Genomic DNA, 24,407 nt, shown 5'->3' on the forward strand with positions numbered 1-24,407 from the left:
AATTTTTGTTAAATGATAGCAAGATGAACCGATTTTTAGGATAATCGGCATTTGATACTTAAATTTAAAAGAAAAGATCATACTAATCTTATAAGAATAATATGAGTAATAAGATACTGTAATTATACAGTAACAATTATCTAAACTGCATAGATAATCGGTTTAGATAAGTGGTATCGATCATACGAAGTATAAGTTTTATGAAGTTTAGATAAGAATTATACAAGTTTCATAAAAATGGTACAGATTAACATAATTTTCGACTTTAGAGAAGAATTATACAAGTTTCGTAAAACTGGTATAGATAATTTAATTTTGTCCCGATTAGCCCGAAAGATTAGGTACACATGTATAATGATTTCCACAGCCTACTCTACACTTCCAGACCAAAAGAGTTGCCTATCTAGCGACTGATGATCTAGGCTAAATGTTTGTCGGGTATAGGCGTATAGGCAGGCAATCGGCCAATTTTATATCCCGTATTCATATAAAACGAATTCAGGACTCAAATGTTACAAACCGATTCTAGACTCGACAACGTCTTCATCAACTGATTAAAACGAAAAAATCATGAACGCTCGTAGATTCAAATCCAGTTAGTACACTTCCACTCATATTGCAAGGCCCTTGACGCATAGTTGGATAACAAATTATGTCGAAGGGCCTTGCAATATACAACAGCTCAACACTGCATCTGAGGCTTATTTAGGCAAGAATGTGGGAAAGAACCATCTAAAAAAAATTCGGTAGAGAACTTCAACAGTCCAACCCCATGAGAACAAAAATATTTAAACTTGACTGACGGATTACAAAATGGTTTCGACTCCAACTAAAAACAGGTCCAACGATATGCTAATGAAGAGCCATTTGTCGATCAAAAACCAAAGAGAAATAAAACATCAGGGTGACTATAATGCTACAGAGGTAATTTAAGCAGCTGATTTGCCCTTCTTCCTCTGGATCTTCTTCATGTAGAACTCGAGCTCCTTGCCCTCCAGAATGTAACTGAAATTATCGATGAAAATGGTTATTGCAATTATCGACCTAATTTGTCAATAGGTATCAAAAGAAGTACACATGAATCATGACTCCCATGTCGGCAAAAGAAGAAGGTGTTTGGTAAAACATCGGTATCAAGGAAAACATGAAATTTGTTACTTACCCATCACAACGGCCACATTGACCAGGGCGTGAAGATATGCAAGCCAACAAACGACCGCCACCAAATTGTTCTTCAATGTGAGCGTCAAGTTCACGATCCACCTGGCGTTTCTCAAGCTTTCTAGTTAGATGGTTGCTCTTCTTTGTCTCCTCGGTAGCCTCACCATCCTGCTAACATGAAACATAACTGATTATCTGAGTTTTAAACCATAGAGGAGAGTAAATAAGGCAATAGTAAACCTCAACAGACAAACAACTTCAAAATGTGGTTAATTTGAGAAAAATAAATCAAAATATGCAGATAACAACAGAGCCGAGAAGGAAAACTGCCAGTTATCTGGTAAAACAGCGAGCAAATGTACATGACGTAAAGACAGCATCAGCGGAAAAACAATTAGGGTGCACGAAAAAAAAAAAGGCTTACCTATAAACCCAATAATTAAACAAGAAATTAGAAAATTGGGCTGTTTTCACTAAGAACAACATTTAATACAAGACTTGTACATTAGGAGAAGGGAGAGCAAAATATACCTCTCCTTCCTTCTTGGCAGCAGCAGCGGCAGCCTTCTTCTTGCGGCCAATTTCAACTCCGTAGTGTTGTAGATACCATTGCTTGAATGGTGCAGCATCAACTTGAACAATGGCACTCTTCACCAAAGTTTGTGTCCTCACCAACTCATTGTTTGATGCATTGTACACCACATCCAAGATACGGGTCTTGCGGGTAACGGCCTCGCTACCCCATGAGTAGTTACCAGTATCCAACCTCAACGCCCGCCACTTCACATTACCACCACGGACTCTGACTCTTCTAACAGTCTTGTTGCTTGACAACTTTGTGTTAGCTGGCTGCCTTCCTAACTCGTACCTTTTTTTTTCAAAAATATATTACAATGAATAAGGTAAATTGAAAGCGAACAAATCTAAGCAAAACTAAAGTTGCTGACAAATGAGGTAATGCAGTAAAAATGTGAAGGAAATTGAACAAAAACAATCCACCAACGCCATCACAAATAAGTTCACATAACCACAATTAAGCTTTTCGTCGCAAAGAACAGTAAGAATAGTACCTACTATTAAACTACAAATTAAACAATGTCTTAATAAATTGAGATAATTTCTAGCCAGCTTACTGTTACATTTCTAGTGTTAATTGAATGAAAAATGTAACCATGGTCACTATTGGGCCATTTTCTTGAGACTTACGTAGACGTCGATGTCACGAAAGTTTGATTAGTTTTATATATTTTCCAAAAAAAAAAAAGAAACCTAGTTTAAACAGAACTGTAAGCATGAAGTCAAATATGTATGTCACAACATCAGCCGTCTTTAACAAATTGTGTCAAAAACAACAAATGATGAAGGGCACATTGATATAGCTTATGATTATGTTGCGTGCTGATGGAGTGACAAATCAGCACAGGACCGTCAATAAGCACACAAGTTTCCAATCTGATGACCTACATCGATCAATCTATAGAACAATATTACAATAAAGGCGGAAATTTTCTTTGAAAACAAACACAAATGAAGAAATGAAGGCAAGGTACTGATACATTTCCTCAAAATGTAAGAAAACTTTCTGCAATGTCACTAAGTAATGTAAATTAAGGTTGTGTAGCATGGAAATAGAGCAACAAATCGACACAGGACTGTCTCATTGGCGCACAAACTGAATCCAATGTGACGTAAACTATCCACATTTGAACCAAATTTACTTAACTATAATCGACTGTTTAATCTAATGTGACTTAAAACTATAGTCGATTGTTGAATCAAATGTGCATAAGTTACTCTCTTTCACGAAACAAAAACTTTATCTACTACAAGCAAATGTCATACACTAAACCAAATTAATTTCAAGACTAAAACTTCACTCAAATACAAGAGACGAATGAATCATCAATCAAAAATAGAAAAACAAATGCCATACAATTCAGAGACAACCATGATATTGTATCACTTTTGCGAACTAATCAAATAATCAACTGTGTATTCTTGTGAGGCTGTTTTACATTAGGATTCACTGACTGAAAAACGACACCCTTATCAATTTAAATGAAAAAATAAAAACTAAAAAAGCGGTTATAAAAAAACTCGTATTTACACAAATTCTTGTGTAAGGCGATCTTCCACAAGAATTTTTGATAAATCATTTACCAAAAAATAATTAACATAGCAACTAGATAGTACTCCCCCTCCGTCCTATTCAATCAATTAACCTTTTATATTCTTTGTGAAGGGTATTTTAATCAAAGATAAACAAATGATTGAGACGGAGGGAGTAATCAAACATAACCTTTCACAAGCACATCAACACAAATGTAACAAATCAAAATGACATAAATATTAAAACAATGAAAATCAATAAATTTGAACATCAAAAAATTAACAAAAATTAAAATTTAAAAGAAAGTAAAGTTCAAAAATGAATTACTTTCTCTTCTTCCTCCAAGCCTTCTTCTTGCCACCAGTGGCACGCCTCTTGTGCATGGAATCACGAGAAATACCTACAACAAACACAAAAACCAATCAATACCCAGAAAAATTCAGATCAAAAATAGGGTATTTGAATCAACAATTTGTATGATTATCAATCAATTGATAAAAAGATCTGATCTTTCTACAAATTGGGGGTTTTTCAATAAAGAAATAATTAGGGATTAGGGATTAATTTGCATACCCATTTTCGCAAATTGTAGAGAAGATCCCTCCCTCTCACTCGCTCACTCTCTTACACTAAATTCTGGGTTTGAAGAACTGAGCAGATTAAAGAGGGAGATGGGTTGATAAGCTGCTCTAGGTTTTGTGTAAAACCCTAATTTTGGGGAATTTACGATTGTGTCCCTTTAATTTGGGCTTTTTGTTCATTTTATTTTTAGCTCAAAAATGTTGGGCTTATCTTATGTTTTAGCCCTACAAATTTGCAATTGAGTTTTTTCGGGTAGTACTCAGGACATAAGTTTAAATTTCGTCGACTTTAAATTTGCTCGTGTTGGATGACACTCTTTGCAAAATAAAAAATAAAAATAAAATAAAATTGGTGGCAAGATGGATCTACTCTTGCCGCCGGCGATTTTTATACAAGCCTGTTTTAATTAGAGCTTTTAGAGGTCGTTTATCAAAAGACTCACTACACACTTATAAACTAGTAGACCCAGAAAATTAAATGCGTATAAATATTTTTACAAACATTATATATGTTGACTTTATATCGGAATTACCATACTACGAAGTAATGTACAAGAAGTTATTAACACGGCTCTTCTTATAAAAAATAATCAAAATTTCCAAAGATAAACAAGAAGAAAAACTCAAGTTTTGTTGTAGTGATTTTTTTTTTTTTTTTTTGAAAAAAAAAATAGTCTTAGGTTTTGACTCTATACTGTTAAATCGTATTAAAACAAACAAGAGGTGATTTAGAGTCTGGCCATGGCATTTAGTCTTCATTATTTACTCCCTTTTCTTTTAATAGGCGCCAGTCTTTTTCATCTGGTCGTCTGGGCTTGAGGCTTTATCCCATGGAAAGTGTGCTATGGACGGTCCAGGTTCAACTTGGTTGACCCTAAACTAACCCTTAGGGGTGGTCGCCTGGTCGGGTTAGTTCCAGGGAGAGCGCCAATTATGTGGCTGCTTTATCTGACCCGAGAAAACATGCGTATGATTTAGGGACATTTTTGTTCCGGCACCTTCAAATCCCGAAAACCGTTTTTACACACTTACTTTTGAGCCGTTAAGAGGTCGTACCGGGGCATGCTTCATTTCCTCCCAGTTTTCCACCACGTGTCTCGGGTCGCTTCATGAGTTACCTTATTCGATTTTTCAGTTCTAAGTAAGAGGTATCCATCTATTTTTAAGGAACACCTCATTTTCGTCCAAAACTCGTTTCTTGCATACCGTCATCCTCGAATGTTCACTGTTACTTCTCAAAATTTGTGTGGCTGCTTTATCTTACCCGAGAAAATGTCCGTATGATTTAGAGACATTTTTGTTCCAGGACCTTGAAACCCCGAAAACCGTGTATTATACACTTACATTTGAGCCGTTTGAAAGGTCGTACCGGGACATGTTTATTTTCCTCCCAATTTTTCTACCTCGTGTCAGGGGTCGCTTCATGAGATATCGTATTCGATTTCGGCCCTAATTAAGAAGTATTCATCTATTTTTAGGTAGTACCTGATTTTCGTCTAAGACTCGTTTATCGCATACCGGCACTAAAATTTGTGTAGCTGTTTTATCTCACCCGAGGAACTCCCCGTATGACTCACAGACATTTTTGTTATAGGACCTTGAAATCCCGAAAACCATGTATTATACACTTCAACTTTAGCTGTTTATGAGGTCGTATCGTGTCAAGGGTCCCTTCATGAGTTACCGTATTTGATTTTCTACCCTAATTAGAGTTGGCCACATGACGGGCCAGCTCGGTCGACGGCGCCACATCGGGTCATTAAACCAGCTTGGAAGCAATTGTGCCAACTAAGTGAGATTACCCCATTACCTCGACCGCCCTAGAGCCAAAGTTTTACAGCACAGCCTACTTTTGGCCCGTAAAAAAATAGATATGGATCGGGTTGGGCCAGACAATAGGGAGACCGGCCCAACACTCCCGCTCTTCGTTGTCTTCCGTGCCACCGTCACTAACCCCACGACCGGGTCATTGATCTAGTCTAATTATTATATTGTTTTTCAAAGGACCAAGTGTCAGGACGTAGTTTATCTTTGACATCAAACCAACTTGGACGATTTGAGGGGTCACACTAGTCTCAACTCTCAAGCAAGTCAACCAGACCTTGTTTTCGACAACCCCGAAAGGCAGGCCAGGCCGGGCCGGGGCGACTCGTGCAATTGGCCACCTCGGCCATCTCTATAAAAAACTAAAGGACAAAAAAAGTCATAAATGAAAACCAAGAAAATAAGAAAAAAAGCACACACTTTGATTGCTGCAAAGGTATAAATAATTCCCTTCAAATCCCACAAGATCCAAACTTTCAACAAAATATCATTCAACTCATCAACTGTTGACCTCTACAGGTAATAACCCCTCTATTTTTAATTAAAATAATCATGCACACAACCTGTTTGATGAAATTCCTCAATGAAAGTTTCCTAATTTATCTTCATTAGTTGCACAATTATTCGATTTTTACGTCTAAAATGCGATCAATATCGTCTCAAAATGTATCAGACCCGATATAATATAATACCATGGTTGCTGCATTTACAGGAAGCTAACAAGAGAAGAAGCAGAAAATGGTGGTGTGTTATCCCTCGACGCCACGAAAGCTGGCAATGACAATTGGATGGTTTTTAGGAGGCGCCGCGCTATTTGGAATCGGTATACATTATTCGTACAAGAATATCGCTCCGCAACAAGCTCGAACTAAAGCTAGGAATGATTTTGTTAAGGAATTTCTTACGAGGAAGTATGGATATGATTGGAGCAAACCTGGTGGAGGAAATAGACGTCGGAATGTTTAGTACTTCCTCCGTTTCATTTGATTCTTCACGTTTGATTAAGATACGGTTACAAAATAAAAACGTAAAGAATTCAAATGAATAGGAGGCGGTAAAATTTGATACTACTGAACTCAATTTCATACTATGTATTTCAAGTTTTTAACTGTGTATTCATATTCTCAACATACGGATTTTGTTTGCGATGAATCTTGAGTTGAGACGGTTTATAGACGTGATCAACTTAATCTCGTATGTACTCTACTGGACGAAGAATTTTGGACGCGGTAATCGATAATCGCTAATCCGTTTTAACAGTAACGATTCTATTCTAAACCCTCTAAATCCACTAACTAATTAGTACGGAGTACAAATTTTTAAAAAATTAAACTAGTTTTGATTACTTGCGTTGTCGATTCCTTAAATTTGGGGGCGGAATTGAAGCGGTGGTGACGGAAATGTCGTACTTGAAAAAAAAGGTTAATATATATGGGGGGTTTAGAGTGAGGGGTAGATTAGGAAAGTTAACAAATTGTCGACGATATTTAGTAATTTGTCGAGGACGTTTAGCGGGCTGGAACCTAAGAATGGCTCGAAACTTTAGTCCAGAACTAAATCTATCTCTAATGGTGCGATAATAACAAGAAATACTCGGTAGCAGTGTGATTTACTATGTATCAATTTCTCATCTATACTGGGTATTCTCGATTAAGCATCCGGCTAAATAATTAGCTGAAGACGATAAAGCACAAAAAACTTCCCGGAAGTGGTGTATACTAACAGAAATCATTGCAATACATGGTTCATACATATCAATCTGTGTAATGTCGCGCCAAGATAAAACTATATGAGGTAATAGACATAGAAAGCGCTAATCGCGTACAAAATTACAGCTAATGATGTCTCGAACTTTACTCGTACCTTCACAATACAACGGGTGAAAATTACATAATAACCCTGTAGGTTGTGTGCTCAGGTTTAAAGAGTTGGAACGGATGATATGCTCAGAACTGGGGTACACAGGAATGAGAAGGCGGAGGAGAATGTCGTGCGCATAACTCACCTTCAGCCTCTTCGATTAACGCCCTGAAAACGTAATTGTGCTGCTGAAAAAGACAGAAATTGTCTGTTAGAATTCAATTACAGGAAACCAATTAAGAAAACCGTAATTAAAGAAGTTTATGACCACAAACACAACATTCATTGCGAGATTCTCAACAGGAAGAGACGAGCTAAAACTAACGCAGCCAAAAAGGTCTTTATCACGCTGTATACGTCTCTAGAGCCAATCCGCCCAAATAGCCCTAATTATCGACGAAAAGAAGATTCACTGTATGGTTCTAAGGGTTTTAGTAGTTCAACCAGGAACCAATAAAAAGAGTCGTTTCTGTCAACAAATGTAGTGCAATCACACAAAAAAGGAACACTACCTACAAGAGTTCACAATTCACTCGCAAATGTTATCTCGAGCTAATTCAGGCAATTCTTCAAGTAGGAAAAAAACGCTAATGACAAGATTTAGCTAACTGTTTATCTTATCAAAGAAGCTACTCGCTGTATGAGGGGAATTATATGTGAATACATTTCACATTATCTAATGGACTCGTGAGTATACACCAGTCCCCTATATCGCTGTAGACAGATCTTGACATAATCAGCACCAAATTACATTCCGACATTTCAGGTAGACAACTATTCAAGCCAAGAGAAAGTTGAACCTTCTTAGTCTAACTAATTCTTATTAGTATCCAAGGATTAAAAAAAGGGCAGCCCGGTGCACGATGGCGTCCCCGCTAAGCGAGGTTCCGGGGAAGGGTCCCACCAGAAGGGTGTAATTGGGGCAAGCCTTCCCTTGCCAATTTCGCAAGAGGCCCACGAAAAATATTACAAAATCATATCCCTCCCTGGTAATCAGGCACATTATATCAGATCTTTTCCCTACATGACCATTGGATTTGAATTCACGGATTCGAATTCACAAAAGATTTCAACAATTTATATCAATCTTTTCCCTCAATGACCATTGGATTTGAATTCACAGAATCGTTAATTCTCAATTCTTGCTCCTTCATCACTCTCTTCTAATTCACATAAGTTTTCAACAATTAATATAATTCTCAAAATAATTGTGACAATATAACTAATGTAACCAATTAATGTAATTAAAATATTAATATTAATATTAAATATGATTTTTTTTTAAAAAAAAGGATATTTTTATGATTTAAGAAAGGGAGAAAGAAAGTAGTAGGTGGATTATACATCTGATGTATTACCACCAATTCTACAGTTTCTGAGCATTATAATAAAAATTTTGAGTTTTGTTTTAAAAATTATGAGTTTTTCTATAATGTTTATGAGTTTATTCGCTTAAACATTAAGCTCCAAAAAATTACAATAAAACTCAAAAATATTACATATAAATTTAGTAAAATTTGAGTTTTGATGGAAAAAAATTTATAAATATACTGAAAAACAAATAAAGTTTGAGGTAATAAGTTCAAATAATATACATATATGCTCATAGACTTTAAAGTTGGAGGTAGTACATCCGATGTACATTCCTTTTCTCGAAAGAAAGCGTTGGACACTATTTTTTACACGTATTTTGTCCCGTAACCCGTCTAAATTGTCACCAAACAAAATACATTCTAGTTTCTTCAATACAATTCGTTAAAGAGTAGGAATTAAGAACGATTAGTAAATTCGTTAGAGAGTAGGAATTAAGAATGGAAATTGTAAACTCTGAGGAGCACTCCCTAATCCTATTCGTATTCAGCGTTATCAAATTTAAATCACCAATAACGACTTTCTTTCATACCCATATATATATATACACACACATGATCATCTTGCTTTATTGTATGTATATGCGTTCAGAACATAATGCACAAAGAAAAATGGCATTTCCAATAGGGTACAAGTTTAAGGCTCCGTTTGGCATGACACTTCAGGTAGCTTATTTGACCAAAATTTCAGCTACCTAATTTTTTTGCAAGTGTTTGGCAAGTAGCTTATTTGGTCAAATAAGGTACCTGAAATGAAATGCTATCTCATGTAGCATTTGAGAAATCAGGTACCTGAAATGACTTATTTTCCATTTTGTACCCCTTTATTCTATAATATTAAATAATTTCATATCCTTTTACGTCATCTTACCAAAATCAGCTACCTTTTCAGCTAGTTTGTCAAACACATTGTTATATAATCAGTTACCTTATCAGTTTTCAGCTACCTTTTAACCTTAACAGAGCCTAAGCCTACTGACGAAGAACTTTTAAGCTTCTACCTTACAAAAAAGGTTCTTGGCCAACCTTTACCGTCGCCATATCCTCAAATTACTGAGAAAAATTTATACATTGATCATCCATCAAATGTATTTTGGTCTCTAGGAGTGTCACATTGTAAGGAAGAAGATAAAGAAAGGTATTTCATCACTCTCTTCCGATTCACATAGGATTTCAACAATTTATATCAATTAGAATATGAAAAAAATTAATATTGCTATTTTTTCCTACATAATCAAGGGTTCCCATTAGCAAAAATGAGTAAAGATGACTTATTTTAGCCATTCCTTAACAAGCCTAGCTACTCGTAATTGCTTGTTTGTGATGTTGTGTAGAAAATTTAACCTGCTTAACTACAGTACAACACTACAACATCATGACGATTATGCATCTGCCACTGAACTAATGTTTTGCTGTTACAAGCGGAACTAGAATAACCTCGTTTTTTAAGACTAATAATGGTTAGAATTGTTGGAGTTTTACTATCTTTAAGGGGATAAAAAAGGAGTTCTGATGAACACAGAAAGAAATTAATGGAGAGTGGGAAAGGCGATGGAGGGGTCAAGTAGAGGAGAAAGGAAATTCCTATTTTAACTCTTAATGAGCAACTGTGATCAATAACGAAAATATATTTGTAGGATGGCTAATTTGGAAAAATGTTTTGTGTGAAGGTCATTTTGGCAAACGATCCCACTTTTTTTTACTCTATTTGCAGAGATCAGTGTCCACAAACAGAAGTTCCCAAATAAACGAGCGTGCACAGCAAGAAAAATCCTCGCGTATTCTCTCCTAAACTAATCTCCTAGTACGTGTTCATCATAATCAGTAACCTACTTGAACATTTTGCTTGAACGAATCGCAAAGTTTAGCGCCTACAGATTCTACACAAGTGGATCGAATGTAAAACCTCTTTCTCCAAAATACGAAAAAGAAACCCTAGCCCAGAGATGAAGAGATGTTTCTTCTCATGAGGAATAGTGTCAAAAAGTTGCCACCAAACTTATTTTAAATGATACCCACAAATAATCATATCTGCATGATTTGGATCGTTAATTTTTTGAAATCATCTGAAATTCACATACTCACAAGTCACACCTCATACAATGATTTCAGTACATCCATAACCAAGCACTAAATGCGAAATATCTACTGAACAACTAGTCATGACAAATTGAGGAACATTACCTGTGGATTTGATATCAGCGGTCTGTAAATTTGTTAAGCTATAGTTGAAAAGGATTTCTCTCCTGTGGTTGCTGCTCCCACCCCTGTAAAAGGCCTGCTAAAGTTTGACATGAATATACGAAAATATAAGGTGGCAATAAGTACTAACTGTGCATATGGCAAGAAATAACGAAAAGCCTCCTTCATAATCAACAAAAAGAGATTGTCTCTAACCAGGTATTACCCCTATGCATTTGGATTCACTACAATTTCGCTTTTATGTGATATTCGAAGCAATCCACTACATTTCTGGTTTGGTAAGAAATTACACAGACTCCAAACTCCAAATTCCAAACTCCGAAGTCCAAAGTGAATGAAAGCCTAATTCTTCTCTCATATATTTCCGATTCCCTATAAATTTGGTCGAAGAGCAAATGTAGTGAATCCAAAGATGGGAGATTTTTGGGTGTGGGGGAAAGAAAACTAGAATACAAATATGTTACGAGTTTATGACATGCAAATATTTGTGTTTCAGACACAACTAGAAATTCCCGACTTGGCAGTTTTTTCAGTGATAGAAACGAAAAAAATGCGTACAAAAGAGTTAAGAGTATATGTTATTAAAGAGAAAAAATGTTTCATTAACTACGGTGTTGTGAATATGAAAGGGGTCAGAATGCCAGATTGCCAGATGCCTCGCTCCAAAGAGTGAGCCATATATCAATTCATATATGGAAATTACCAAGCTTTTTAATGGATCCCATCAAATTCATAAAACTTCCCACACAGCCATGGCCACTGAAGCTGAAGTGGATAAGAACTAACATAATAAGAAAACAATAATACCAGCACTTTAAATATCTGGCATACTTAGTGGAATTTCTCCCAGAGACATGTAGATCGGATCATCTTCAGTGAACATACCCTGCAATGAAAATGTGCACAGCTAACTGTTAACGAAAAGAAACATAGCATATTAATCTAAAAATACATGTACTTCAATAAAAATTTAGTTAGTTACACGTCCACAGTTATTGAGCTCCCTACATATACATACAACACTCACGATGAATTTCATTTTCAACATTTTGTCGGCATGTCAGAAGTTGTGTAAATGCGGTCATGGACTATAATGAAAGAAGTTAAATTTGTAATCCACATTATTGATCTTCGTTTTCCAATAAATTCCTCGCATCACACATTGTCAACATATCAATCTCACAGTGACAACACATAATGACCAAAATAGATTCTCTAGCATAGGCTATGAGATGCATGCTGAATGCTGAGCATTGAAGTGTGAGGCCAAAATGAGATTTGCCAACATGCCATCTGTGAAGTAATTAGACGTCAAATCATCCATAGATTAACTGGCCCAGGAACAAGGCGTTGCAGGTATTTTACTCATGAAGATCCTATGTTCTTTCGATGTATAGGTGAGGCTAGCTTATGCACTGCTATCACATAAACAAGGCTTAAATTAAACGACACACATTTCATTTTCAAGGAAATCACTAGAGAGTTCCCGGCCTATTCTATCCTTTCATGTGACCACAAAGAAGGAAAATACAATAGAAATGACTACGTTACACATACTCTTCATTTTCCCTCAAGTGCCGGTGTCAGACATGGGTATAGACATTTGACACTTCATTTTAGAATATAAACATAAACATAAAACAATTTCAAAGAATTCCTGGATCTTAATGGCATACACTTAGGGGTCGTTTGGTTGCCACTTAGAAAACATAGGCATTGGAAAATCCCATGATTTTGAAAAACATGGGTTGTTTGGTTGCCATAAATTTTGGAAAATGTAGGAATTAGAACTTCCCAGGAACTTCCAATGCCTACATGATGTAGGAAGTTGCTTACCTACTCCCCCCTTGGTCATTGGAAGTTCCTGTGGAATTTAATTCCTACATGAGCAACCAAACATTTTTCCGAAATTCACCCGAATTGGATGAGGGAACTAAATTCCCATGAATTGTATTTTCCTATGAAAATTAAGTTCCTTGATCAACCAAACAACCCCTTACAGTTGTCGGGTACTAATATCAGAGTTGGTGCACAGAGGAATGAAGTCAGCAAAACTTATACTCCGTACTACTCAATACTTAAAAAGCAAAGGGAAAAAAGTGACTCTGCTTCACTGTATTGCTTTCCACCCTTACATCAAAGGGTGCCTAAGTAAATAAATCCCCTCATACAAACAAGCTCATCTAACTAACCATCCCCCCCCCCCCCCCTCCCCTTTTTTTTTATAATTATACGAATATACGGCTCTTTAAAAGGGTACTCAATCAATAAAAATTAAACCATCAGGGTCTATACCTCCCCATGATGCATCCCCATGTCATTTTGCAAAGAATTTATATCAGGCTGCGCTGTTGAGCAATTTGGAACATCATTGCCAAGCAACTCTGAGATCATGAGCCCATATTTATCCTGACCATCGGCATTATCATTTGCATGCTGTTGATTATCTGCAAAGTTGACCATGTTTGTAATGCCACCTTCACTGCTAATTAAACAACAGTCTTTAGTTACGGCAACAACCGATAAAGCCAATGAAACATAACAAATAAAACCTTAAAACCTCATCTCACAAACAGATAAGGCAGGATTATTGGAAACTATTTTAGAATTTAACAACACAGTTGCTACTTCTAGAATAAAAAGTGGACAGGGATAACATACTTTTTTGTCGGAAAATTTGAGTCTTTGCCTTCCTCCATTGACGAGCTTTCTAGGTCTATTATTTCCACATTTTTTCTCACAGATCCAGAGTCATTATAGTCACCCATAAAAGTACTAAAGTTGTTACTCATGGACAGATCAATGTCAATCTGCGCCTCTTTCTTCGGGGCCGACAAAGAGGGATACAATAAAGACCCCACAACATGACCCTCATGCATCTCAGATCCTTCCATTAAATTGAGATCACAGATTTTGTACGAGCTTGAGAACAGCTGCTTCTCCTCCCTTCGATCCATGGCGGACTCAACACCGCCGTGCAGAGGCAAAGAAACAATGTGAAAGCTCTTATGATCAGTAGACTCATTACAAATAGTAGCATCTCTTTTCTCAGGTGAAATAGGGTTGTTCTCACTCATATCTGAAAACGGGTATTCATTACTTTGAGCAACTGAAAGCCAAGGTCTAGCTTTCTTTGCCCCCTCTGTCTTACAGTCCTCTTCATGAGCTCGCTTTTCACCAGTAAAAGGGTGGTCAGACAGAGCATTAATAGGTCCCACACTCCTAAAAGGATGGTCAGATAGAGCATTATTAGGGCAATTGGCACCGGAAATTTCACTTGAAGACGTTATTCCAGAGGAATCATTCATGTTATCATGCTTTACCGAGTTAAGAAAATCACGTCCAGTGTCACTAACATTCATCTCCTGGCCAATTAAAACAGGTTCTTGCTTCAGACTTATATCAGACAAAAAACAATGAACCTTAGACATGTTCGTATTTTCTTTAGGTGAAGCATCATTGTAGTTTTCAGATAGCTGAACCTTTTGCCCGTGATCAAGATTACAAGGGCCATCTTTCATTTCCTCCTTTGCTTCATCAAGGGAATTAGGAGGCTTTTTATTATCCTTGTCTTCAAGTGAAAAAGCAATTCTTGAGTCTGAATCAATAAGAGGATGGCATATCTCAGTCTCATGCTTTGCATCGTCATGGCTGCCTTCCTTATTAACACAAACTTCAGAGTTTTCCTCCTTATACTTATCATTATCCACGTCCATTGTATTGGGGGAACTTGTTTTTTCAGGAAGAGACACTACCCTTCCATTTTCCTGGCTATAATCAGAGCTGTAACTCCTAGAGGTCTCATGTTTTCCCTTTTCCCCAGAATAATTCCTCGACATGGTCACATCATTACCATTAAGAGATCTTTGATCACTCGAAACTCCACTGGGTGTTTTGGAAATTCCCTGATCTTGAGAGTTACTATGATCCTGAGTCTTTCCTGGGATCACATCTGAAGACAATAAGCCGCGAGAAACCAAATACTCAACCGCAAGCTGACCTGCCTCCACAAAAAGATCACCTTTTCGCTGGGGTTGCGGAGATGGAGGTGGCTGAGATGACTGATAAGGCCTAGGGTTTCCACGACCATAACCACGATTGAAATTTCGCGGTTCAGAGTTGTAGAACCCTACTCCTGACACATTTGACCTACACCAACCAACAAAGTTCAAACCAGGTTTGACATCAATTACAAACAACTAACAAGCTGAGTTGGAGCTCAAACACGCTAGGAAGGACAGTCGCCTCCTCTACGTGTGAAATTTTTAAATTTCTAGTTGAAAACTTTCAACTTTTTTCTAGTTTCCATTATTGCATTACTAATCCACCCTCCCTCAAATACTTCGTCTAACAAAGAATATAGTTGAAAAGGGGGGCTAGCAAGGGCGGTTACCCCTTCTTACTGAAAAATTTGAAACTTTCGAACTTTTTTCTAGTTTCCATTTTTGCATCACTAGTCCACCCCCTAAAATATTTCGCCCCCCCCCCCAAAAAAAAACCCTGTTCCGCCACCACTATCAAGGATCGACAGCTTAACAGCATATGAACCCTTCAATGAATCAATTACATGATTGAGCTAAATGAACTATCAGCTTTACAACTACTAATTTAAGATCCTACAATTCAGTTGCATAAACCTTGATGTGTTCTCATTTCTAATCCAGAAAGCATACTCCCTCTGCCTCAATCATTTGTTTACCTCTGATTAAAATACCGCTCACAAAGAATAAAAAACGTAAACAAATGATTGAGCTAAATGGACTATCAGCTTTACAACTACTAATTTAAGATCCTACAATTCAGTTCAATAAACCTTGATGTGTTCTCATTTCTAATCCAGAAAGCATACTCCCTCCGTCTCAATCATTTGTTTACCTCTGATTAAAACACCGCTCACAAAGAATAAAAAGGATAAACAAATGATTCGGACAGAGGGAGTACTAATTTCAAACACAAAATTAGCTCAAGCTACAAATTTTCACAACACCATAGATTAATCATCCATAATCATAAAAACAAAGATTAAGATAACATTTTAACACACAAAATATATAATACCCACAAATTAGATGCAGAAATAAAAGGGAAATTAACCTCATATTCCTTGTAATTATTCAAAAAAATTCTGGAGAAAGAAGCTTCAAATCCTTGAAATTTCCATAAAAGGTACAAACTTTGAATTGATTTGAACAGTTGAAGGAAAACCCAGATGATAGTTGCGAAATGGGTCACCAAGAACACAATTTAATTAAGATTTAATTAATTGATTTAATTCAATAGAAATCCACACGATTCCAATCACGCATGAGGTTTGAGGAATAAGCAATTTTTTTAATTTTTTATTTTAATTTTGGGTGGATTATACTTTTTTATTTTGGAGAGTAGACAAAAATAAACCAAATTGGGCTAAAGGGTTCATGCTTATCGGGTCAAGATTTGGGTTATGTTTTTGAGTCGGGACGGTTTTTGATAGGTCTGTGAGACTCTGACTCTCTGTGAGTCTTTTTCAAAGAGAATTGATATAGCAAATTAAAATATGCATGATGGAGTGGATTCAAGGACGATGGGCAGTCTCAAAAAACGTAACGGTTCAATGTTGATGTCGTTAGGATAAGATTTTGACATGATTCAACCCGACACGATGACTAATCGAGCGGCAACTCTTCACTCAAATTCATCTTACCTTTTTTTTTCTTGACTTGTCATGATCTGGCCTGTTATTAACTCAAAACCAATACCAACCGACTTGAATGACCCGAATCATCTAACACTCTAACCTAAGAAATTCGCCAATCAAATGGTGCAACCAGTGGTGGAGCGAGGGGGGCTACCGGGTTAGTAGGGGCGGTCGCCCCCGCTAAAGTGTGAAAATTTAGAAATTTTCAGTTAAAAATTTCAAAGTTTTTCGAGGCTCCCTTCTAATATTTCCCTTTTACCCCCGTTGAAAATTTTCGCCCCTACTACCTTAAAATCCTGGCTCCGCCACTAGGTGAAACCGTAAGAGTTATTGTTATATGCTTTAGGTTTCAAAATAAAAGACTGGGAATTTAAGTAAACAAAAAATAGGGTAACAAACTTTGTGTAATTTAACTTGCTTTTTCTCGAGTAAGAAATTTGCTATTTTTGTTGTAAAACCAGCTGACAATAACTAATGATCACAATGTAAGACGGTTTCGCAGGATACTTACATGATTAATGATTATTCAGAGAATGAATAAACTATGATCAGATCTTACATTCTTACATAAATACACCAGAGAAATTACAGGCTAATTCTGAGAATCAGAAAGAATACAATAGATAAGAATACACACACCTTAATCTAACAAAAAACCGTCGAAAAAAGGAATACAATATGAGCATAGAATGTGGAAGAAACTTGGTAAATGATTTTCAGGAGAAAATTCATCACTAACATATCACAGGAGTTGACAAACTGCCACAATTATAGCCAGGCAAGATAAAAGAGCGGACGCTGTAATCTGATGCTGTCCGTTTGGTGAAGTTTTCGGGGTTTCTGGGATTGTTGCTGTTGGAGATGAAGCATTCTGCATGACAAGAGGTAGCGGCGCTTCTGAAATATTAGCAACAGTGAGAATAGGGTGAGGAGCCTCAGCCGGTGGCATGAGCTCAGGAACACCGAGTGAGATGAGTTGTCCAGGCTGAACTGGTCTCATGAATGTTGGCGTATTTTTCATCGTCAGGCACAGATTCTCTGCAAAAATCACCAGCAGAATGAATATGTTACTCGGAATAGGCATGTGCAAAGTTTACTGCATTTAAATCTTACTCTTGTAAGCAGCACCGGTTTGTGGAAACTCAGTTATTATTCCATCAACTTTAGCGCCCATGACATAAGAATTCATCTCGGCAATGGGTTCAGAAAAGAAGTCATACGATATATCCACGAGTTCATTTTTTAGAACTTGTACGTACACTGGCAACTTGAATGAATGTAAATGTTGAACGACATTTGATAAATCAACTAGAAAACCCTGGTTTGTTTGGTAAACCGATTCCTGGTTGACAACCACAGAATCTGAAAAGGTCTTGAGATCTGCTATGGTAGCATTAGAGGCATCGCGTATGAAATTATCAACTTCGTAGATACGTTCATATTTCTTTCCCTTCAGCGCTTTTAAGACTGCGCTCTCAGGGGTCTTGATCATGACCTTTTTGGCTTTTGGACTGTTATAGCCAGCTTTCTCCAAGGCGGTCGTTACTGCATCAACAACACTCATGCTCTGGTTTACTGCTAGGTATTCAGCATGCTGCGGTAAAAAAAGTGAAGCTTTACATTTTTACAATTTCCTTATAAGAATTGAAAATGTCTTAGTCTAGTGGTTAAGACTGACGTATCCTGAACAATAGGTCTCAGGTTCGATTCCCCCTCCCCCTATTGTAATGCGACTAAGTGCGCGCTTCGTGGTCAAATCTCTGAAGCAAAAGCACTCACCTCTATCTTCAGCAAAATAGCAGCAAGTGATGACGCGTTTTTTGCAAGCGCCAAAAACTCGGACAAGGAAATGAGCTTTCCAGCGTTCTTAAATTTAGGATTCCTGTATAAAGAAGACTGTACATATGGATTTGCTATCACCGCTGCAAATCAACGTATCCTTAAATAGTTAAATCATTAAAATTAAATATCAGATAACTGATTGCTACTCTAGGATAAACATTCAGATCCAGAAAGACAATATACACGCCTAACATAACTCGTGAGTATTAAAGCTACTTACGTGTCAACCCTTGAATATCGGCCCAATCCAGTTTGAATGAAAATATTCCTGCAGTTGGCTGAATCTCAGTAACAACTGACAGCATGGACCTGAACTGAGTTTGAGTGACAAGCGTACTATCGATGAGATTGATAGAGCTCAAGCAGAAAGGAACATTATCCTTTGACATCTGAACGGGACAGTCAATTACATCAGCACCATCTGAAATAGCCGCTGTGTATGATATGTCTGTACAGCCGGGATAATCTCCACTTGCCCCGTAATGCGATATAACCAAGGGCTTTGCTACAAGAGGATAAAGAATTTCTCTGTTACTAGGGCATAAATAAAACAGAAGTCTTTAGAGGAAAAGTTCTGAACCTGGTGCTGATGCATTGCTGCTCACATGTGCAAAACAATCTGCGGAAAATATACGGAAACTCTCAGCATAGAACTAAATCAGTAGAAAAGAAATATTACACATTTACACACAGTGGCGGAACCAGGATTTAAAGCCAGCGGGGCGAAGAGGTTATTCTATAAGGCAACCTCAAAAAAATTCGGAAATTTTAACTAAAAATTTCGAAATTTTCCACCGCCAGCAAGGGCGGGCGCCCCTGCTAGCCCCCCTTGCTCCACCACTGATTACACAAGTTACAGGCAGAAATATCTACTACCTACCTCCTAAATCTGCTGTCCCATTTGACTGATAATCAGCCGATGTCAAATTTGACCATTAATTTTCCGAAACATAAGTATTTTCAGTCTTATTAAAACATTTGCAGAAAAAATTTGCAGGTAACGCGTGTTTTTTTTTTTTTTTTTTTTTTTTTTTTTTTGCAGAAGAAATCATTGGTACAGAACAGCAAACGATACCTCTTGCTTCTGATGCGGTTACTGAGAAGTCAGACAGCATGCCATCAACGGAGAAGTCACCATTATCAATGAAAGAGAGATACTCGGCCACAGGACTGTAACTATAATTATAAGCAATTATATTGTCATTTGCAAAGTCTGCAGCAAAAACTTCAATTCCGATATTATGAGCATCAACCACAAGGGAAGTATGAGGTTGCAGATAACCAGTTGCATCAACAGGCCATATGTAATTCCTCGGGACAAGGATTCCAGACGCGAAGCTTTTGATAAATGTTAGATTCTTCCGAAGAGAATCATAAGTCTGGTTGGTTGATGGTTCTTTCATACCTTTGTCAAGAAAGCGGAAAACCATTTTGGTTTTGGTCGCTGCAAATGGCTTAGCTAGTCCTTGTAAAAAGCTAATATCAGGAGACGAAATGTGACTAATGATCACCTTCTTGGAAGTACTAATGACAAAATTTCTCATGCTTAACTTCCGTTGGATATAAAAAGCATCATGCTGAATATTTAACCAAAATCCCGCAGGTTTATTTTGCGTATACACATCCTCTACTGTCAGAATTGAAAACTCGTCATCAAAATAAGGAGGCCGCGAAAGAAATCCCTGAGTTACTGCATCAAATGAAGAGATAAGTCAGTAACAGTTATCAAGAAGACACTAAGGCCTTGTTTGGATAGGAAAAATGGAGGGAAAGGGAGAAGAGGGGGAAGGAGGGGAGGGGAGAGTGAATGGAGGAGGTGATTTTCCCTCCAAATCTTGTCAATATTGGTGGGGAAATAATTTGCCTTGTAGGAGGGAAAATGGACCCCTATAAATCACTCTAGCATCGTTTTGTTAACCAAACAAAGGATTTCTCACCCTTCCAATTCCCTTCCCTCCCTTTCCTCCAAATTCCTCGTTCCAAACACACCCTAATTGAAAGATTTGGAGGGAAAAGAAAGGGAGGGAGGGTAGGGGATTTAAAATCCCTTGTTTGGATAGCAAATGAGAGTGGAGGGAAATGGAGGGGGAGAGATTTGGAGGTATTCAATTTCCCTCCTCCAAGCCTAATCAATATCTTTCCACAATAGGCAAGATTTGGAGAGAAATTGTATCCAAACACCCACACTCCATTCCCCCTCCCCTTCCTTTCCCTTCCTTCCCCTTCCCGCCTTCCCCCTCCCCTCCCTTTCCCTCCTTTTTTCCTATCCAAACACACCGTAAGTGTGTGTTTTAGGGTGTGTTTGGATTTAGGGTGTGTTTGGATGGGGGAATTTGGAGGGAAAGGGATTTGGAGGGATGAGAAATCATTTGTTTGGTTAGCAAAATGGAGGTGGAGGGATTTGGAGGGGAGGGAAAACGGATCCCTTCATTTCCCTCCTCCAAGCCAAATTATTTCCCTTCAACAAAGGAAATATTTGAAGGGAAAATGACCTCCTCCATTCTCCCTCCCCTCCCCTTCCCTTCCGTCCCTTTCCCTTCCCTCCTTCCCCCACCGCCCCTTTCCCTCCTTTTTTGCTATCCAAACAAGGCCTTAGAGGAGTAAAAACCGAAATAGAACTGTCAAAGCGCGACAGATGACTTACAAGCGACAGATGCAAGTTCTTTGAGAGAAAAGTCACTAGGGAAGTATGCTTGTATTAAATTGCCATCAACATTATATCTGCTCATTCTATTTTTCGGGTAAACGTAAGTGACAGTAGAGGCATTATCCAGCATGAGACTTGGAAAACATATTCCAGCTCCGTCTTTAGTCAGCTGGACATCACACCACAAGACTACGTCTGGTACACTATTCATCATTGTCGCGTTGTACGCAAGATAACTAGAGTCCGGAAACATGCCTGATAATCCACCTCGTGCTATAACCAGCGGTGCTGACCCTGCATAAACCCGATTTTCTTCTGTTAGGACTAATATATACTCCGTATAACTGAAACGTATAAAACTGAAATTGACAAGGCTGTATTACAGGATAGATTCGAGATGCAGTATGATGAAATAAAGCAAATTAGCTCACTAAAATGTCTGCACTTCCGACATTATAAACTACAGTATCAGTTTCTCAACAGTCAACCCAATGTTCATCATGGGTATTAATAATAGGCTTAATAGCCCAACAATGTAGATTAATTATTATAATACTCCCTCCGACTTAACAGGTTGTTTACACGTTTATTCTTTTGATCATAGGTTTTAATCAAATGTAAACAATCTGTTTATACCTATAGAGAATCAATACTATATATTAAATTCAGAAACCAAAGGATTTCAATGTAATTAAAGAAAGTTATACAAATTAATTATACTATATAGTTTTAAATCAATAGTACCATGTGATGGACCCGATTAATGGATCTCAATGCAAATATTATATAATTTGGGTTAAAATTAAATTATATAGAAATTTGGTAATTTTCCTAAACATTTGTAAGAGACTAAAACATCGTCAATTTCCTTAAAATAAAATAATTAATTAAGAGGTCAATTTCCTTAAAATAAAATAATAATTAATTAAGATGGTCAATTTCAAGGAGACTAAAAGAGAGAAGATGTTTGGTAATTTTCCTAAATATTTATAGAAGACTAGAAGATGGTCAATTTTCTTAAAATAAAATAATTAATTAGTATAAACATGCACACTTATGGTATTAATTATTATCATCATAAAATTATATATTAAATTTAAAATATATGCAATTTTATTAAACTTTATAGTTTATTAGATGTGTAGAGACGTTAATTATTTAACATACACAAATATAATAAGTAGGTTATAAATAGTTCAAGTTAGATTCCATAATATATAATATTGCATAATTCTTTCGATTTGATTTAATGCATATATGTAATATATTTATATAAATATATAATTTTTTTTAAATTGCATGCCTGAGTAGTAAAAGTAATTTCGTCAGTAAAAAAAAGAATTGTAGTAACATTGGATATAGTTATATGATAGTAATCACTCATTTGAATAGTAAAAGTAACAATATTATCAGCGATATTAGTGAAAGTGATAGAAACAACAACGGAAGTAGTGAAATAATCAATATTAATGCGCCAATAGTGAAAGTAACAATAATTACGGCGGGAGAAGTGAAAGTAACAACGATTACGGACAAGGAGTGAAATGTTATTACTATTGTTTCATTAATAAGAGTAAAATATTAATAACGGAGTAGTGAATTTTCTCAAAATTTATTTCATCGTAATTTTAGGGTATGTCATAGAAAAACATATTAATGAAAAATTTAATGGAAAAAAATAAAAATTTATTGGTTGTAGAGGTAGCCCGGGCGAAGCCGGGCACCAATACTAGTATATCTTATTCCTAATTCTAGTTATTGTATTATATTTAGCTAGGTCGTTTATCGTAAATATTTCCTAGTTCTAGCGTCGTATATTTTCCGTATCTTGTGTATATTTCGATTTCCATATTCTCTAATTATGTAACCCTAGAATCGTAGCCCTGTACTCTAGTATATAAGTTGTATTCATGAATCGTAAACTATGCAATGCAATGCAATTCAATAATATTCAACCGTTCATAATTCCATCAATACCCATTTCACATTATCCAAAACCAACATCAAATCTTTATACTTTTATTTTTTATAATGACGAGGAAACCTGTAACCGCTACCGTTTTACCAGGTGGGCAATTCAGCTCATACCCATGTCACATTTCAACCAAAAAAAAACATACTTCCTCCTCTGAGTCATTTATTTCTTTGTTTACGTTTCATTAAAATACTCATAAAACAAGAAAAAGCGTAAAAAACCAAATGAATTGAAATGAGAAAATTACCATCAAGAGTTAGCCATTTAGAAGTAGATTTCTGAGCACAAGTAAGTGTAAAAAGCTGAAGTAGAAGAACACCAAGAGTAACAGTAACAAAATTGCTAGCCATTAATGATGTATGATAATAATGTGAAATGGGTATGAATGTATGATCAGAATATGAAGATTGGATTAAGATATAATCTGAATTTTAGTAGAAATAATAGAAGAATGATTAAGTCAATAGTAAAGACAAGAGTTGACTGAAAGAGAAGGATAGACTGCAGAGTCACAGCCTCACAGTAGTAGGCTAGTAGCATTCTGGACTGTCACTCTGTCAGGAATGTATGTGTGTGTGGATGACTTTGAATGTGTGGGATTTTATTGGCTGCTTACTTGTGCAGCTATGCTGTTGTCTGTTGTGCAATTTGTAAAGAAACTTTACTTATCCTCTCCTATTTGTGTAGGGTAGATAGACTCATAGACTTGATAAACGGTTTAATCGGGTCGGGTTCAGGTTGGTTAGTATTCGGATTTGTGAGAGTTTGAGTCAGTTGAGCCGGGTCATTTACAGGTCAAATATTATCAAATTATTTATAAGGACTAATTAGCGTACAATAATAAACATTATGGTTAGTTATATAAGGTCGGCTCAATTCTGGTTTGGGTCAGGTTACAGTTCGGATGTCGACTTGAGGTCGTTTGGTTCGAAGTATTGGAATGGTATGGAATGGATTGTGATACCATGGTGGTATAGAGTTAGAACCTTATACTTGTTCATGAGTGTTTGGTTCGACTCTGGAATGGATATAGAGGTAGTAATAATATGGAATGGAGTTAGAAACTTGAGTAGAAACATGGGTATGAGATTCCAAGGGATTGAAATGGAGTTAGAATCCATTGGGTATCTAACTCCAAACCAAAAATCTCCAACCAAA

General features: G+C 36.7%; 3 protein-coding genes and 1 long non-coding RNA gene across 12 annotated transcripts; 1 reads left to right on the forward strand and 3 right to left on the reverse strand.

Moving 5' to 3' along the window:
• Positions 1-733: 733 nt before the first annotated feature.
• LOC141646798 (small ribosomal subunit protein eS8-like) lies at positions 734-4,008 on the reverse strand. Its single transcript, XM_074454757.1, has 5 exons — positions 3,845-4,008; positions 3,599-3,671; positions 1,693-2,029; positions 1,163-1,329; positions 734-1,005 (listed from the first exon to the last, which is right to left on the reverse strand). Exons 1-5 carry the CDS (start codon positions 3,846-3,848, stop codon positions 930-932), a joined length of 657 nt encoding a protein of 218 aa, XP_074310858.1. The 5' UTR covers positions 3,849-4,008; the 3' UTR covers positions 734-929.
• Positions 4,009-5,851: 1,843 nt separating this feature from the next.
• On the forward strand, positions 5,852-6,804 carry LOC141645815 (uncharacterized). Its single transcript, XR_012545176.1, has 2 exons — positions 5,852-6,195; positions 6,389-6,804. It is a non-coding gene; the product is annotated as an uncharacterized LOC141645815 (long non-coding RNA).
• Positions 6,805-7,364: 560 nt separating this feature from the next.
• LOC141646800 (uncharacterized) lies at positions 7,365-16,495 on the reverse strand. Of its 9 annotated transcripts, none has more exons than XR_012545620.1 (6): positions 16,203-16,471; positions 13,770-15,257; positions 13,404-13,590; positions 11,916-11,994; positions 11,091-11,184; positions 7,365-7,724 (listed from the first exon to the last, which is right to left on the reverse strand). XR_012545620.1 is itself a non-coding variant. In XM_074454761.1 (6 exons), exons 1-5 carry the CDS (start codon positions 16,205-16,207, stop codon positions 11,129-11,131), a joined length of 1,794 nt encoding a protein of 597 aa, XP_074310862.1. In that variant the 5' UTR covers positions 16,208-16,495; the 3' UTR covers positions 7,365-7,724; positions 11,091-11,128. The 9 variants fall into 9 exon arrangements, 7 of the variants coding, with proteins under 7 accessions (XP_074310862.1, XP_074310864.1, XP_074310863.1 ...); XR_012545619.1 differs by having other exon boundaries at positions 11,091-11,187; XM_074454761.1 differs by having other exon boundaries at positions 11,091-11,187; positions 11,940-11,994; positions 16,203-16,495.
• A 784-nt stretch (positions 16,496-17,279) lies between these two features.
• LOC141646799 (glycerophosphodiester phosphodiesterase GDPDL3-like) lies at positions 17,280-23,894 on the reverse strand. The gene is made up of 8 exons (XM_074454758.1): positions 23,497-23,894; positions 21,272-21,568; positions 19,703-20,317; positions 19,208-19,246; positions 18,848-19,132; positions 18,565-18,707; positions 17,899-18,379; positions 17,280-17,823 (listed from the first exon to the last, which is right to left on the reverse strand). Exons 1-8 carry the CDS (start codon positions 23,597-23,599, stop codon positions 17,528-17,530), a joined length of 2,259 nt encoding a protein of 752 aa, XP_074310859.1. The 5' UTR covers positions 23,600-23,894; the 3' UTR covers positions 17,280-17,527.
• Between the last annotated feature and the right edge of the window lie 513 nt (positions 23,895-24,407).

Source organism: Silene latifolia, chromosome 3 (assembly GCF_048544455.1).
Source record: "Silene latifolia isolate original U9 population chromosome 3, ASM4854445v1, whole genome shotgun sequence".
Classification (NCBI taxonomy): Eukaryota; Viridiplantae; Streptophyta; class Magnoliopsida; order Caryophyllales; family Caryophyllaceae; genus Silene; species Silene latifolia.

Bases quoted from the DNA above. Each gene is read 5' to 3' on its own strand.
- LOC141646798 (XM_074454757.1), bottom strand. The intron at 2,030-3,598 runs GTAATTCATTTT...TGAAAAAAAAAG, and splicing joins GCTTGGAGGAAGAAGAGAAA to GTACGAGTTAGGAAGGCAGC. The intron at 1,330-1,692 runs GTATATTTTGCT...TCATGTTAGCAG, and splicing joins CTGCCAAGAAGGAAGGAGAG to GATGGTGAGGCTACCGAGGA.
- LOC141646800 (XM_074454760.1), bottom strand. The intron at 11,995-13,403 runs GTATAGACCCTG...TTTTCATTGCAG, and splicing joins TGGGGATGCATCATGGGGAG to GGTATGTTCACTGAAGATGA. The intron at 11,188-11,939 runs GTATGCCAGATA...GTCAAACTTTAG, and splicing joins TCTGGGAGAAATTCCACTAA to CAGGCCTTTTACAGGGGTGG.
- LOC141646799 (XM_074454758.1), bottom strand. From the start codon at position 23,599: ATGGCTAGCAATTTTGTTACTGTTACTCTTGGTGTTCTTCTACTTCAG. The intron at 20,318-21,271 runs GTAAGTCATCTG...CATTTGATGCAG, and splicing joins AGAACTTGCATCTGTCGCTT to TAACTCAGGGATTTCTTTCG. The intron at 18,380-18,564 runs GTGAGTGCTTTT...TTTTTACCGCAG, and splicing joins CTATTTTGCTGAAGATAGAG to CATGCTGAATACCTAGCAGT.